We start from the raw sequence: 16305 nt of genomic DNA, 5'->3' as shown, positions 1-16305 counted from the left end.
AACGCTTATAACTCGAGCATTTCTCAATAGATCGCAAAGGTTTTTGCATCAATTGATAGGAAATATATCTACGCATCTATCATAACGAATAACATTTCATTTTTCTTGAGATAAATAATTGAATAATTGTGAAATATCAACCATTGTCCAAATACACTATGTGCCCATTTTTGATTGGTCCATTTTGTGCTCCTCAAATCGTACCGACCAAAACGGGCAACCAGAGCAGCAGCGAAATAGAATGAAGCACGATTGGAAAGGAAAAAGAAAAAAATGAGGGAAACATTGGTCGCAGTCTCACACATGCGTAATTCTCGAGCCAGCCAGTCAGCTTCAAAATCCCCTCTCCGCTGCCGTAACGATCATTCTCATCCGAACCGTACACCACATCGTTTCGCATCACCTCACATCAACAAACCAACACAAGCAGCCATGGTTGGATATGGCAAAGGAGGAAAAGTGAAGGGAAAGGCAAAATCCCGCTCGAACCTTGATCTGGAGTTCCCGCTCGTGTTGATCTGGAGTTCCCCGCAAGGGTAGCTAGGCCGAGCGCGTTAGTACCAGTGTACCAGTCCACCTAGCCGGCGTTATATAGCTTCGGCCGCCGAAGTGATCGAGTTAGCTGGCAAAGCTGTTCGCGACGATAAGAAAACCTGCATTCGGAACAGAACACATTCGGTTCGGTGAACATCAAGACAACAGGCAGTTGCAGCGAGTGGCGAGTGGCAAACGCAATCGCAAAACGGCATCAGGTAACAGAAGAAAAAAGTTTGTTCTTTATACAAACTGCTTTGGCGGCAAATCCAGAACAAGGCGGCATCGAGGGCGTTCGAAATGGTTTTTTTCAAAACCACGAGTACTAAGTTTTCTAAATTGGAACCATTCCATAAAACAAGGCGCTTTTCAGGGCCATTAAACCTTCCAAAAAAGAGTTTAGGAAATAAAGTTCAATGCTTTCTAAAACATTATCCAAAATAATAATAAAACACAAATTGATGTTTTCATAATTTGTTTGCCAGGATCTGATGAGTATGTGAATTTGGCAGTTGTTCTGAGCTTATTGATAGTTTGGGACTTTCCTGATTATTCAATTTTCACCAATTCTTAAATTGTTTCGAGATTGAAAGTACAGTAATCTACAATTAGTTCGACATTTAGCTAATTGGACGGACATGTAATGTGACTTATTTAGTTGGACATTTTTGTAAACATAGAGATCCAAATTATGATCCCACATTGAAAGTCGACACTGTACCACTGTCATCGCAAATGTTCAATTACAGGTTAAAATTACCTCCAATCCGACACTGAGTAGTGGTAATGCGACGTGTCATTGAATGTAATTTACTGTAAAATATGTCACAAGCTGGATGGGAAGAAATTTTCCAACTGTGAAAGCTGTGGCGAGTGACAACAAATCGCTAAACAGGAAGGTTTAGCCGAACAAGATGGGGATATCGAGTGATAACAAAACAATAAACTCTTTAGACTTTTTGTGATCCTGAAAAGGACCCTTTTTAGTCTGTATGTGAATCCAACGAGCGAACAAATCGTAATGAATGTATTTTTTTGCCATCGCTCCCTTTTAACGCTCATTCGTTCGTCTCGTTGGACCCGCCCCTTTGGCTGAGTCTGCCGATTTGTCTCTATCCTGTGAGTGTGTACCGCTAGAGTATAAAACACGCGGACCCCAAAAAAATATCTTATTTTCCTTTAAACCGTAAACCCGTGTGGTTGTACGGCATCGGCATCGTGTACTCAACAAAGGAGGAAAAGAGAAGGAAAAGGCAAAATCCCGCTCGAACCGTGGTGGTCTGCAATTTCCCGTAGGTGTATCCGCCAATTGCACCGGAAAAGGTAGCTAGGTCGAGCGCGTTAGTACTTGTGTACCAGTCCATCTAGCCGGCGTTATATAGTTTCGGCCGCCGGAGTGATCGAGTTAGCTGGCAAAGCTGCTCGCGACGATAAGAAAACCTGCATTCGGAACATAACACATTCGGTTCGGTGGACATCAAGACAACAGGCAGTTGCAGCGAATGGCGAGTGGCAAACGCAATCGCAAAACGGCATCAGGTAGCAGAAGAAAAAAGTTTGTTTATACAAACTGCTTTGGTGGCAAATCCAGAACAAGGCGGCATCGAGGGCGTTCGAAATGGTTTTTTTCAAAACCACGAGTACTAAGTTTTCTAAATTGGAACCATTCCATAAAACAAGGCGCTTTTCAGAGCCATTAAACCTTCCAAAAAAGAGTTTAGGAAATAAAGTTCAATGCTTTCTAAAACATTATCCAAAATAATAATAAAACACAAATTGATGTTTTCATAATTTGTTTGCCAGGATTTGATGAGTATGTGAATTTGGCAGTTATTCTGAGCTTATTGATAGTTGGGGACTTTCCTGATTATTCAATTTTCACCAATTCTTAAATTGTTTCCAGATTTAAAGTACAGTAATCTACAATTAGTTCGACATTTAGCTAATTGGACGGACATGTAATGCGACTTATTTAGTTGGACATTTTTGTAAACATAGAGATCCAAATTATGACCCCACATTGAAAGTCGACACTGTACCACTGTCATCGCAAATGTTCAATTACAGGTTAAAATTACCTCCAATCCGGCACTGAGTGGTGGTAATGCGACGTGCCATTGAATGTAATTTACTGTAAAATATGTCACAAGCTGGATGGGAAGAAATTTTCCAACTGTGAAAGCTGTGGCGAGTGACAACAAATCGCTAAACAGGAAGGTTTAGCCGAACAAGATGGGGATATCGAGTGATAACAAAACAATAAACTCTTTAGACTTTTTGTGATCCTGAAAAGGACCCTTTTTAGTCTGTATGTGAATCCAACGAGCGAACAAATCGTAATGAATGTATTTTTTTGCCATCGCTCCCTTTTAACGCTCATTCGTTCGTCTCGTTGGACCCGCCCGTTTGGCTGAGTCTGCCGATTTGTCTCTATCCTGTGAGTGTGTACCGCTAGAGTATAAAACACGCGGACCCCAAAAAAATATCTTATTTTCCTTTAAACCGTAAACCCGTGTGGTTGTACGGCATCGGCATCGTGTACTCAACAAAGGAGGAAAAGAGAAGGGAAAGGCAAAATCCCGCTCGAACCGTGGTGGTCTGCAATTTCCCGTAGGTGTATCCGCCAATTGCACCGGAAAAGGTAGCTAGGTCGAGCGCGTTAGTACTTGTGTACCAGTCCATCTAGCCGGCGTTATATAGTTTCGGCCGCCGGAGTGATCGAGTTAGCTGGCAAAGCTGCTCGCGACGATAAGAAAACCTGCATTCGGAACATAACACATTCGGTTCGGTGGACATCAAGACAACAGGCAGTTGCAGCGAATGGCGAGTGGCAAACGCAATCGCAAAACGGCATCAGGTAGCAGAAGAAAAAAGTTTGTTTATACAAACTGCTTTGGTGGCAAATCCAGAACAAGGCGGCATCGAGGGCGTTCGAAATGGTTTTTTTCAAAACCACGAGTACTAAGTTTTCTAAATTGGAACCATTCCATAAAACAAGGCGCTTTTCAGAGCCATTAAACCTTCCAAAAAAGAGTTTAGGAAATAAAGTTCAATGCTTTCTAAAACATTATCCAAAATAATAATAAAACACAAATTGATGTTTTCATAATTTGTTTGCCAGGATTTGATGAGTATGTGAATTTGGCAGTTGTTCTGAGCTTATTGATAGTTGGGGACTTTCCTGATTATTCAATTTTCACCAATTCTTAAATTGTTTCCAGATTTAAAGTACAGTAATCTACAATTAGTTCGACATTTAGCTAATTGGACGGACATGTAATGCGACTTATTTAGTTGGACATTTTTGTAAACATAGAGATCCAAATTATGACCCCACATTGAAAGTCGACACTGTACCACTGTCATCGCAAATGTTCAATTACAGGTTAAAATTACCTCCAATCCGGCACTGAGTGGTGGTAATGCGACGTGCCATTGAATGTAATTTACTGTAAAATATGTCACAAGCTGGATGGGAAGAAATTTTCCAACTGTGAAAGCTGTGGCGAGTGACAACAAATCGCCAAACAGGAAGGTTTAGCCGAACAAGATGGGGATATCGAGTGATAACAAAACAATAAACTCTTTAGACTTTTTGTGATCCTGAAAAGGACCCTTTTTAGTCTGTATGTGAATCCAACGAGCGAACAAATCGTAATGAATGTATTTTTTTGCCATCGCTCCCTTTTAACGCTCATTCGTTCGTCTCGTTGGACCCGCCCCTTTGGCTGAGTCTGCCGATTTGTCTCTATCCTGTGAGTGTGTACCGCTAGAGTATAAAACACGCGGACCCCAAAAAAATATCTTATTTTCCTTTAAACCGTAAACCCGTGTGGTTGTACGGCATCGGCATCGTGTACTCAACAAAGGAGGAAAAGAGAAGGGAAAGGCAAAATCCCGCTCGAACCGTGGTGGTCTGCAATTTCCCGTAGGTGTATCCGCCAATTGCACCGGAAAAGGTAGCTAGGTCGAGCGCGTTAGTACTTGTGTACCAGTCCATCTAGCCGGCGTTATATAGTTTCGGCCGCCGGAGTGATCGAGTTAGCTGGCAAAGCTGCTCGCGACGATAAGAAAACCTGCATTCGGAACATAACACATTCGGTTCGGTGGACATCAAGACAACAGGCAGTTGCAGCGAATGGCGAGTGGCAAACGCAATCGCAAAACGGCATCAGGTAGCAGAAGAAAAAAGTTTGTTTATACAAACTGCTTTGGTGGCAAATCCAGAACAAGGCGGCATCGAGGGCGTTCGAAATGGTTTTTTTCAAAACCACGAGTACTAAGTTTTCTAAATTGGAACCATTCCATAAAACAAGGCGCTTTTCAGAGCCATTAAACCTTCCAAAAAAGAGTTTAGGAAATAAAGTTCAATGCTTTCTAAAACATTATCCAAAATAATAATAAAACACAAATTGATGTTTTCATAATTTGTTTGCCAGGATTTGATGAGTATGTGAATTTGGCAGTTGTTCTGAGCTTATTGATAGTTGGGGACTTTCCTGATTATTCAATTTTCACCAATTCTTAAATTGTTTCCAGATTTAAAGTACAGTAATCTACAATTAGTTCGACATTTAGCTAATTGGACGGACATGTAATGCGACTTATTTAGTTGGACATTTTTGTAAACATAGAGATCCAAATTATGACCCCACATTGAAAGTCGACACTGTACCACTGTCATCGCAAATGTTCAATTACAGGTTAAAATTACCTCCAATCCGGCACTGAGTGGTGGTAATGCGACGTGCCATTGAATGTAATTTACTGTAAAATATGTCACAAGCTGGATGGGAAGAAATTTTCCAACTGTGAAAGCTGTGGCGAGTGACAACAAATCGCCAAACAGGAAGGTTTAGCCGAACAAGATGGGAATATCGAGTGATAACAAAAACACAACACCAAAGGTTCTTTTCAGAACCATCAACATATTCATAAAGAGTAAACAGTAAACTAATCCATTTTTCAGGTAGATAGGTAGGTATTCACGTAGGTGAAGAAAATAAAACAATATATTTAAAATATATATTTAACAAAAGCTGTCCCCTTTGTATAGTCCTACGTCACTCCGGTTATGTCCCCGACATTACCCACCCGTCTTTTGCTTTTGTATTATTGGTATTGTAATCCAATTCGGATTCTGATTTTGTAGAGTATATTCGCGTAGACGGCATTAGGCTTTGTTCTAACCAAGGCGCTTGTATAAATGTATAACAGGTGAAGCAACATCACAACTTCAATAAGAAGGGGATTACGGTTTTTAGAGCGGGAATTGTTTGTTTTGTTATTGCTAGGATACGCCATTTTTGCATTTTCACATGCGAGAGTAGTGGATGAACTGGATGAGAATGAAATTCTACAAAATCATCCCTTCTTTTTAACATAAATTCGCGAAAGCCGAACATAGTAGGCATCGTTCGAATAAGCGTCGTGGCAGTTTGTAGAGAGCCGCCGGCAGCTGTTTGTAAACAATACCGACACCAATTCCAATATGGCTGAAAATGCATTTAATATGATTGTTTCACCTGGTATATATAGAGGCGCCTTGGTTCTCACTGCAGCGGGACGTCAGCGTGGCTTGGGTGGTGCGTGTGGCGCTTACTATTAATCGTGTGTGTTCTTACCGATGTATTCACATCAGGCTGACGTGTCGTGAGCGAGGTTTTGGCGTGTGGCTGGCGTGTAACGAAAACACTTCACGCCGGCGATATTTGTACTTCACCGCCTCTCTCTTGCATATGTTTGTTTGTAGTAGTGACATTATTTAAAACTTTTTGGGTTTCTTTTTATTTTTTACATTTTTAACCCTCCTTGTTTTTAGCAGAATACGTCTAACGATGTTGGAATATTTAAAAATAAATCAATTTTGATTCTTTCATTCAAAAACACACATTGACAATTTTCATAAAACACGTCGAAGACACGCCGCTGGCACGATGCAATGTGAGTGAAACAAAATATCGTGGCGATAAGTGAACACGCCACGTTGACGCCCCGCTGCAGTGAGAACATGGCCTTAAGCTTCGTGTGCTTTCATTGGGAGGCGAATATAATGATGGATATTCAGGTGGAATAAACATCAACCTGTGTGTGATGATGATTTTATATTATAATAGTAATTATTTGAGGAAAAAACTGGAAATGCATCGATAAAAGTTGTGTGTCGTGAAATATATAGCCAAATGGTTAAGAGAGCGTCGTGTTTTAAGTAATCGAATAACTTAAGAATCTCCAAATTTTAAGATTGCAAAACTGCCTTCTTTAAACTTTTGCGAATTTGACGATTGTTTCGAGTTAAATATGATTAGCGAATGGGCGCACCTTGTTTCATAGATCTGCCTTTAGCTCATCGAGTAATTTGATAGTTTGGCAATGACAGCTAAATTTGCAACACATCTTGACTCGCGGATCATATCCTCTTGGCCGGGGCCTGTTTTTCCCTATTCGGATCTCCTGTATTTTTTTTTCTTTTTTCACATGAGTCACATGAGGAGACGGATTCTAATTCAAATAGCCAATTCAAAACCAAGACGGGTTTATGGTACTAGGTGAGGCCGTTTCGTCATTAAGTTGGTTAGGGGAGCGGTATATGAAAACAGTACGGAAGAAAGCAGAAGGTGAATTATTTGCTTGTAGCGTGAAAGAGACAGACTGATCACGAGCGAGCTTCGGCAATAGCTTATTGTGTTTTGTTTACAAACAAAACACAGTAGACTTCCAAGATGGCTGAAGAGTGGTTTTAGCAAGTTGGCCCACCTTAGGATATACTTCTAGGCGCCTTGTTCAAAACCAGTAAAATTAAAGTTAGTTTTGCACCCATTTCCAATATGTGTGTAAGTCGACTTCCCTGTAGCCGCCATCGTTGTGGAGCTTGACTCGAGTGCATCGGTGTGTGCGTATGTTTCCAACTGTTACGCTCGGCCCCAATGGTAAGTGTGAAACAGTGCTTCGAAGAGTGAAGAATAAAAAATCGGGATTGTAGTTTCAACTGCATTTTTCCTTTTTCCTGTCGGGAGACATTTGACCGATACAATTTACACTATTATCGTAAAACAGTTTAGTGAATCGGGCTAGAGCCGAGACTTCGGTAATAAGCAACACTTTGTCAAGCAAACAACAGCGGTCTTTCAATTTGGTATTCGCAAACGAGCTCGCGGCCGCGAAAAGTGTGAGTTTGCAAGAATTTTATTCATCGCAGAAAGTGTGAAAAAGGCGAAGGCGGCGTAGTCCCGGTCCGTCGGTATCATCAAAGGAAGCAAAGGCGAACGAGAAGCCCCCCAATTCGTGACAGCAGCAGCAGAACCTCCCGCTTCAATTCCTTCCAGTTACCGATACAGGTATGTAGTTTTTTTTCTTAAACATCCGGCATGCTCAAGGAAAGATTTGCCCCTTTCACGGATTATTATTTGTACACATGATATATGATGCCATTTTTAACCTATAAAAACCTGACAGACTTGTTCTGTAACAACTGGACGTAGGAAAAGCGAACACAAAACGTACAGAATTTGCTTGCTTTACATTCCGTGTGAATCTCTGTAGGTGCCTTTGGCTGTGATAAGTACACATAGTCGCGAGAACAAAACTTGAAACAACAGACTTCATTCGAGAAAATGGATCTCTAGACGCCATAGAAGCACTAACCAACGAAAGGTGCTTTGCAGAAACACTTGCACTCATACATGCACAACTATTGGCAGTAGCCTTCTATGACGGTGTATCGAAATAAATGCTTTTTGTTTTATCGAAACACAATATGTTTCCCAGGTGAATATTTGTGTTTTGGATGTTTTAAATCCTGTAAAGGGTCTTCCGTAACAGTCCATTGCTTTCTCAGTCATCGTTGGAAATGTGGAGAAAAAATACGTTTTGTTACTCCACAAACACACACATACACACAACGTAGTGTATGAAGGAAGACAGAAAAATGGAATTGTAAACCATGCGTTTTTCGCATTCTGCAAGCTTTGGTCAGCAATTCATCGACGCTGATTTACGCTTTTTCGGTTTCAATATTTGTCTTCTGGGAAGAATTCTATGCGAATTATTGTTTTATTTTACTACTATATATATAAATAATTCCAGTTTGATTTTATATTTTGCGACACAGCCTAAACCATCAACTGTCCGATCGTAGGAAATGGTAATGGAAGCACAACCTTCACCGCAAAGTGTTGGCCGCGAGTTCGTGCGCCAATATTACACCCTGCTGAACAAGGCTCCTGATCACCTCTACCGGTAAGTTGCCCCTTTTTATAGTATTGGTTAATTCGATTTAATTCATTGCCATTTTTTGTTTTTGTATTGATAACAGTTTCTACAATAACTCGTCAAGCTTTGTTCATGGTGGGCTTGATTCGAAGAATCAAGAGGCAACGCTGGTAATCGGTCAGAAGCAGATCCATAACAAGATTCAACAACTGAACTTCCGGGATTGCCATGCTAAAATCAGCCAGGTGGACTCGCAAGCCACTCTTGGGAACGGTGTTGTGGTGCAGGTGACCGGTGAACTGTCCAACGATGGCCAACCTATGCGTCGTTTCACTCAGACTTTCGTCTTGGCCGCTCAGTCTCCCAAAAAGTACTACGTTCATAATGACATTTTCCGCTATCAGGATGTTTACTCCGACGATGAAATCGATGAGAATGAGCGCTCTGGCGGTGAGGACGAAGGGGATGTGGACAATAACCTTGTGGTTGATAACCAAAACATCCCTGCCAACGTTGCTCCGGTTGTCGTTGCACCAACTATTGGTCTTCAGCAACAGCCGCAACAACAGCAGCAGCAGCAGCCACCACAGCAACAACAACAGCAGCCGCAGCCGCAGCCGCAACCTCAGCAACAGCTGTATTATCCACCAGGAGTGATGAGTGCTGCCCCTGCCGGTATAATTCCTAGTTATGGGCAACAACAGCAGGCTCAGCAACCGCAGCAGCAGCAACAGCAACAACAACCGCAGCAACTTAATGGCGTTCATGACGATTTACTGAAGACTGTTCCTACACAAACACCCACACAACTCATACAACCAGCGGGTATCCATCCCTCTGTTGGCGTCGTTCCTTCGCAAACTCCGATTATTCAACAGCTCCCAAATGTTGCAACTGGTATACCAACGGTTGAACCAATTCAACAACACCTTGCTCAACAACAACAACAGATGGTTCAACCTCAACCAACCCATCAACAACTCCAACCTCAACAAATTCCCCAACAACTACCCCAACCACCTCTTCAGCAACAGCCATCGCCCATCCCCGAACCCGAACCCATCCCTAGCACTCTCACCATGAACGAACTGGACGCTTCTCTTCCCTCGATCATTGATCCTACCCCGGCGGAAGCGAGTGATCTCCACGATCATCATCACCTCTCGCATGGACCAACCGATTATAGCGACCAGCATCCGTCTCTGCAATCGTCTCAGCAATCCCAGCAACAACAAATTACGAATGAACCGAAAACCTATGCCAACCTGGTGAAGTCTGGTGGGTCCGGCGTGGGTGGTCCGGGACCGCTGAGTTTCGCTTCGGTGTCCTCACACCATCACCAGCAACAACAATCCCAGCAGCAGCAGCAGCAGCAGCAGCAGCAACAGCATCAGCATCATCAACAAAGCTACAATAATGTGACTGCTGGACGTCAATCGGTCCTCTCTCCACCTCCCTCTTCCACGCTGCAAAGCTCCAGCAGCGGCGCTGCCAGCAGTGGCCCAACCAGCAACAACAACGCCGGTTTGATGGGCAATAAGTACGACCGTCAGCAGCAACAGGATCAAATTGGGCTCGGTCAGGGAGGTCCTATGCCGCAGCGGATGCAGAATCAACAGAGACCCATTCGGGGCAATGGACCACCCACTGGCACTGGCGGCAATGGGCAAAGCACTCTCCGACAGCAGCAGGATGGTCGGCCGACTTATCAGAGAAGTTACAATGATGGCGGTGAAGGTTTGTACCAAGTTTGTTGGCGCCATATATGCTGTGCAGTAATGATTTTTTTCATTTGTTTAATCTAGATCGAAGGCAGAGCAATGCGGCTCAGTTCGGCGATAACCATCAACTGTTCTTAGGAAACATTCCACACCACGCAACAGAGGAAGAACTGAAGGCGCTGTTCAGCAAATACGGTGCCGTTGTTGATTTGCGTATTCATTCGAAGCCTGGCCAGAAAATGCCGGGCGTTCGTGCGCCTCCGTATTACGGTTTCATCACGTACGAGGATCCTGCTTCCGTGCAGAATTGCCTCGCTGACATGGTAATTATAATATATAGGGTTGGGGAAAAAGAAATGTCGTATTTCTGATCGAAATTTGACGCTTTATTTAACATACTTAAAATTATCCAATTGAAGTCAAATATGCGCCGTTTTGTTCGCAAACTTGTTGTCATTTAGAAGGCAACTTTATTATCTCCCCCTTATAAAACCTCCCCTCCTTATTTGCAAAAAAAAACTCAGACAGCCAGTTTTCGCAAGCCTTTTTTGAGGCCAACTTAGTATCACCAAGAGCTTTTTGCATGGACCGGAAGAGATGGTAATCACTTGGAGTCAAGTCCGGACTATACGGTGGGTGCAATAGGACATCGCATCCGAGCTCCCGTAGCTTCTGGCAGGTCATCAAAGATGTGTGAGGCCGAGCGTTGTCCTGGTGGAAAACAACACCATTCCTATTGATCATTTCTGGCCGCTTCTGGTCAATCGCCTGCTCCAAACGGTCAAACTGCTCACAGTAGAGAACCGAGTTGAGGGTCATAGTGGATGATTCCCTTCCAATCCCACCAAACACACAGCAAAACCTTCCTGGCCGTCAATCCGGGCTTGGCGATGGTTTGGGCCGGCTCACCGCGCTTCGACCACGACTTTTTTCGCTTTAGGTTGTTGTACGTGATCCACTTTTCATCACACCAGTCACCATCTTCTTCAAAAATGGGTCGAGTTCGTTCCGTTTCAGCAGTGCATCGCAGGCGTTGATTCGGTCTAAAAGATTTTTTTGCGTCAACTCGTGTGGCACCCATACATCCAGCTTTTTATGGAAACCAATCTTCTGCAAATGGTTCCAAACGGTTTTATGGTCTATACCCAGTTCCTGGCCAATCGAGCGAGTGCTCACATGCCGGTCTTCTTCTTCTTCAATGGCACTAACGTTCCTAGAGGAACTTCGCCGTCTCAACGTAGTATTACTTGTGTCATTTTTATTAGTACTTAGTTGAGATTTCTATGCCAAATAACACGCCTTGAATGCATTCTGAGTGGCAAGCTCTAGAATACGCGTGATCACAGTGCAAGTCGGAGGAAATTTCTTTGACGAAAATTTCCCCCGACCAGAACGGAAATTCGTTGCAGTTTTACCTCGCAGGTAGTAAAAACGTAAAATATGGCGAATTTCTTGCTTGGTGGACTCCAACTTTGACGCGTTATAACTTGAGACTGAAAAGGACATTCACTACACTGTCGAAACGACACTTGTAGCACAGATTTTCGTCTTTAAATAGCCGTATAGTATGACCTCGATGCGATAAGTAAAACACAAGATATGTTTAAGTGTTGCCATATATTGATAATATACGACATTTCTTTTTCCCCAACCCAATAAGTTAAAATTACATGAAATAAGAAATGTCACTTCTCACCTTAGGTGGATTAATTTAAGTTTATACTTAGAGACCTCCATCCTCCAGGGCTTGTACGTCCTGGAATGTAAAATTGATGCATTTATGATTACCGTATATTTGCTAATTGAAGTGACTTTCAGTTTGCAGTGTGTTTGTCACTGCAAATAAAAAGTGCTGGTTTCGGCCAATGTGTTCGATTTTTCGAACAGTCATTTCCCGGAAAATGGAAGATGGAAAAAAAATATTCTTGAACGTTGGGGTTTCTTTAGCGTCAATAATCAAAAAAAAACACCAATGGCCACAATAACCACAACTTTAACACAAATACATCAATCTGTGTGTAGATATCCGTAATTTTGGTGCTCTAGCGAAAGTGTGCAGATTGGGAGAGCCGCATGATTTTCATACTTTTCATGCGTTTCTTCCGCGCTTCGCTTTTTATTTCTTTTTAATCATTAGGTTGTACATTGCACCAGGTGCATATATAGACGAGACGCCACTGATAAATAAAGACGTCGGTTAATCGTTCGATTAATTCAAATAATCGAATATCTGAAGTTTTAATCGAGTAATTTTGTATCGAAGAATTTAATATCAATATCACATTTAATATCAAGTCACTGTTAATGAAAGAAGGTATTTTTCTCAAGGTGATTGCTTTTTAGGTTAAGAATTAGGCTATATAATTTTTTTATCCAACATTTTTTTTATCCAATAATGGAACATCGACAATCTGATAGACCACGCGACCAGAATGACAACATGATACGTGATTATTACAAGAAAAAAATATTCGCTCGATTAATCGACTATTGAAAGACAATTATTCGAATGAATCGAATATTGAAAAATGCCCCAACGATTAATCGATAATCGAATAAATGAAAAATTGAGACATCACTACTGATAAAGATCAAACGATTGTAAGGAGATTCGTTCTCATTGCGCTTTCTTTTTCTGTTTCTTTTGCAGCCGTTGTATTTCCCCGAAAACTGTCCGGACGGTCAAAAACTGAACGTGGAGGAGAAGAAAACCAGAACACGTGCCCCGGGGGAAACTGGTGGTCGCATTGGAGGCAGTAACCTCGGTGGAAACGGAAGCAATGGACCCCGTGGGGGACCAGGAGGCCCCGGAGGACAACAGCGGGGTCTTGGCGGACCGCAGGGTAACATGAACCGTGGCGGCTCTGGCCAGCGTGGTCTGGGTGGAGTTGGCGGTGGAAGTGGTCGTGGGGGATATCCACGGTCGGATAGGGGCAGCGTGTCGGGCGGCGGTGGTGGACAACGATCCGGAAATGGAAACGTAAGTAACGCCAGCAATTACGGGGGCGGTTCTGGCAGCACCTACGGAGGACGACGTTGAAGACGCGCAGCTAATGTTCAACAACAACAACAACAACAACAACAACAACAAACACACACACTACTCACAAAATCATCACTGTCTCGACTATCGACACTATCGATATCATAATGTATCGTGTTCTTGCCAATATATCTCTCTTTTTGCATATATTCTGCCATATCACCTCTCTAAGCATTTCCCCTTCTTCCCGACGCGCATAGGATGTGATATAGTTCTATTGATACGAAAAGAATAAGTAAATCGAGAACGAAAAATAGAACAAAAAAAAGATAAAATGAAAAATTGTGTTCTCCGCTATTCACTTTTTTCTAGTCCTACAAGAATAGTAACGAACAAACAATGTTCTCGTAAACGATGTAAAATAAAAATGCGATTTTCAAAGATCGAAAATATCAAACCAAACGTGTCGACAAATCATTCTTCTCTCTGACTACATATCCGTTTGTTTCTTCTTTTTTTTCGATTCGGTTTGGTGATGGGTCTCAGCAATGTCAGTCGTTCAGAAGTGAATCTTGGCATCTGTTTACTAAATATATGAAAACCGATCACATCCTAGTTAAAGGTTTCGATATCTAACCTTTTTTGTATTCCCCTTTTTTCAGTACCGCTAAATTCCGCTGCGCGCACACACAAACACGGATATCATCCCATCGCTTCGAGAGCAGCGCATCATTAACGTAACACAGTAATTTAATGGAGAGAGGAGTGAGCAATACATACAATGTGTGAATATAATTTATAATAATTACAATCTCTTAGAGTTGCAACTGCGAAAAGATATCGTAGCAATTACCATTCAACTAAACAAAAAAGAAAAGAAGCGAGACACGTGTGTTAGAACAGTGCAAATTTTGAGAACCGCCACTAAGAACGAAACCAACTCCAGAAAAGGGAACTTTGACACAATAATTTCTACCGTGAAGCAAACAAATAAAAAAAAAATACACGCTGGTGTGTAATTTAGTATACATAAAATACGCTAGGACAGATTCGGGCCTTTTTGGTGACAATTGGGCGCCCGTTTAGGGAAGACAGTTTTTTTTTAAATTAGAAGTAAACTGCTTTAAACCGACACTAAACTGAACTACTAAATGCTACCATTTACTATGTGTAATCGTACTTTTAATAAAAGTTAGCCACTAGATTTTCAACACAACAAAACAAGGAACAATATTTGTACACCTTCATTATTAATCCAATCTTATGCATGGCGTTATCTATACCATTCGGATCGACGCAAATAACTTACTCGTTCCGATCACAAACGGCAATCCGTGTTTGGCTGTTCGGTTAGGTTGTGTAGAGCTTGCCTCGTCAGGTGCTGTGTAAAGATCTCTTGAAACGAAACCCTTATGATTTTCCCTCTCATCTCTACCAATATCGATGTTTTGCGGAGCAAAAATGACTTTGAACGGGAGGACAACTTAATTCGAAAAAAAAGTAATAAAACAGACGATTGCAGTTAGGAAGAATATACTTAGGGTAAGTACGTAGAAAAAAGAAACAAATTCAACCAATGCGGAAAAGCAACACAGTCTAGATAGAACTTTCGTGAATAATAATAATTATTATAATAATATGGGATTTTTTTAAAGTTAGGATTCATTTTATAATTTAACGATGGATCGCTGAATCTTAATAAGCCAGTCGATACATTGCAAAATAAATGTAAAACTATAGGAGTTGCGAGTAAAAATTAAATATTTGCAGGTTTTGTTCACCTCATCATAATAGTAAACAAAACGAAATAAAAACCGCATGCGCGCAAGAAGTTTTTGAACGTGTGCTGATGAAACTGGAAAGAGTTATAACATTATTTCAAGGTAATAAAGAAATAATAATTTCAATCGTATCATTGAATTCACTTCTGTGACATTCCGAATGCCAATGCTAGCAGTAGAACTCTGCAGCTCTTGTTAGCAGTTACCGTGGTTTTAAATTTACACAATGAAAAATCTCTCTATTTTAACATATTAACTATAGATTTTTTTTAAACATCCATATTGCAATAATAATTCATCGAGAAATGACTGAGCAATGAGCATATTTAGTTTTCCAATTTGTACCCTCAATGTTTTCGGAGAAAGATGTTAAACTAGGCCAAAATCAACGGGTGCAGTATTCCCGCATGATTTCAAGGCTTGTCGCGTAAGATAGTATTAGGAATAGAAAGTTACTTACTTATTTTGATACATAGAAGGCACTGTAGCGAGTGAATAGTATTTCCCTTTAGGAGCTCGAGCGACCTGACGAGGAGTTTGTGTCTGACGGACAATTGAAGTAGGCGTAGGTTCGATGTGCTTTCAAAAATGAACAAATTCCAAATCTGTAGTGCAGTTCATTATTTACATAGAAAAGGTTTATCACCGACTTAAGGAAATGGATTAAACTCTAGGTGAGTCTGCACGACTATATGAATATTTTTGTGTGTTCGTTTTTGGATTGGGGAATCTGAACGCACAAGTCCTTGCGTTATTTTTCTACATACAAAGGTTGTTTGGGTGTCTCAGGTAAGTAGTTGAGTTCATTCCGATTTGGAATTGTTTATCTTTTGGTACTAACGTATAACGTCCTTCAGAGTAGGATGAAGTTGATTATTTACTTCTCCTTTTCTCTTCAGCCAGAGTCAATTTCAATTGTGTGTATTCACAACGCATACTGAAACCTCGATTTTTAAATTTCGATCTGTTCTGCTGTTTTTTCCTTTGAATTTGAAAGCAGGCGCCTTCACTTTATGTTTGACATTTTTAAAATGCTGTATTTTCTTTTTCATTCGAATATGATATACAGTCAATC

The 16305-nt window shown here is 41.4% G+C and overlaps 1 protein-coding gene across 2 annotated transcripts; it reads left to right on the top strand.

Moving 5' to 3' along the window:
* Nucleotides 1-7444: 7444 nt before the first annotated feature.
* Nucleotides 7445-15356, top strand: LOC129761912 (ras GTPase-activating protein-binding protein 1). 2 transcript variants are annotated; one of them, XM_055759758.1, is made up of 6 exons: nt 7446-7871; nt 8645-8772; nt 8849-10482; nt 10551-10789; nt 13117-13446; nt 14112-15356. In XM_055759758.1, exons 2-6 carry the CDS (start codon nt 8675-8677, stop codon nt 14118-14120), a joined length of 2310 nt encoding a protein of 769 aa, XP_055615733.1. In that variant the 5' UTR covers nt 7446-7871; nt 8645-8674; the 3' UTR covers nt 14121-15356. The 2 variants fall into 2 exon arrangements, with proteins under 2 accessions (XP_055615732.1, XP_055615733.1); XM_055759757.1 differs by lacking the exon at nt 14112-15356 and having other exon boundaries at nt 7445-7871; nt 13117-14030.
* Nucleotides 15357-16305: the final 949 nt, after the last annotated feature.

Source organism: Toxorhynchites rutilus, chromosome 1 (genome assembly GCF_029784135.1).
Source record: "Toxorhynchites rutilus septentrionalis strain SRP chromosome 1, ASM2978413v1, whole genome shotgun sequence".
Taxonomy (NCBI): domain Eukaryota; kingdom Metazoa; phylum Arthropoda; class Insecta; order Diptera; family Culicidae; genus Toxorhynchites; species Toxorhynchites rutilus.
Note: the sequence above shows the minus strand (reverse complement) of the source record. Positions and strands in the feature narration are given on the sequence as shown.

Bases quoted from the DNA above. Each gene is read 5' to 3' on its own strand.
- LOC129761912 (XM_055759757.1), top strand. From the start codon at position 8,675: ATGGTAATGGAAGCACAACCTTCACCGCAAAGTGTTGGCCGCGAGTTC. The intron at 8,773-8,848 runs GTAAGTTGCCCC...TATTGATAACAG, and splicing joins GCTCCTGATCACCTCTACCG to TTTCTACAATAACTCGTCAA. The intron at 10,790-13,116 runs GTAATTATAATA...TTTCTTTTGCAG, and splicing joins AGAATTGCCTCGCTGACATG to CCGTTGTATTTCCCCGAAAA.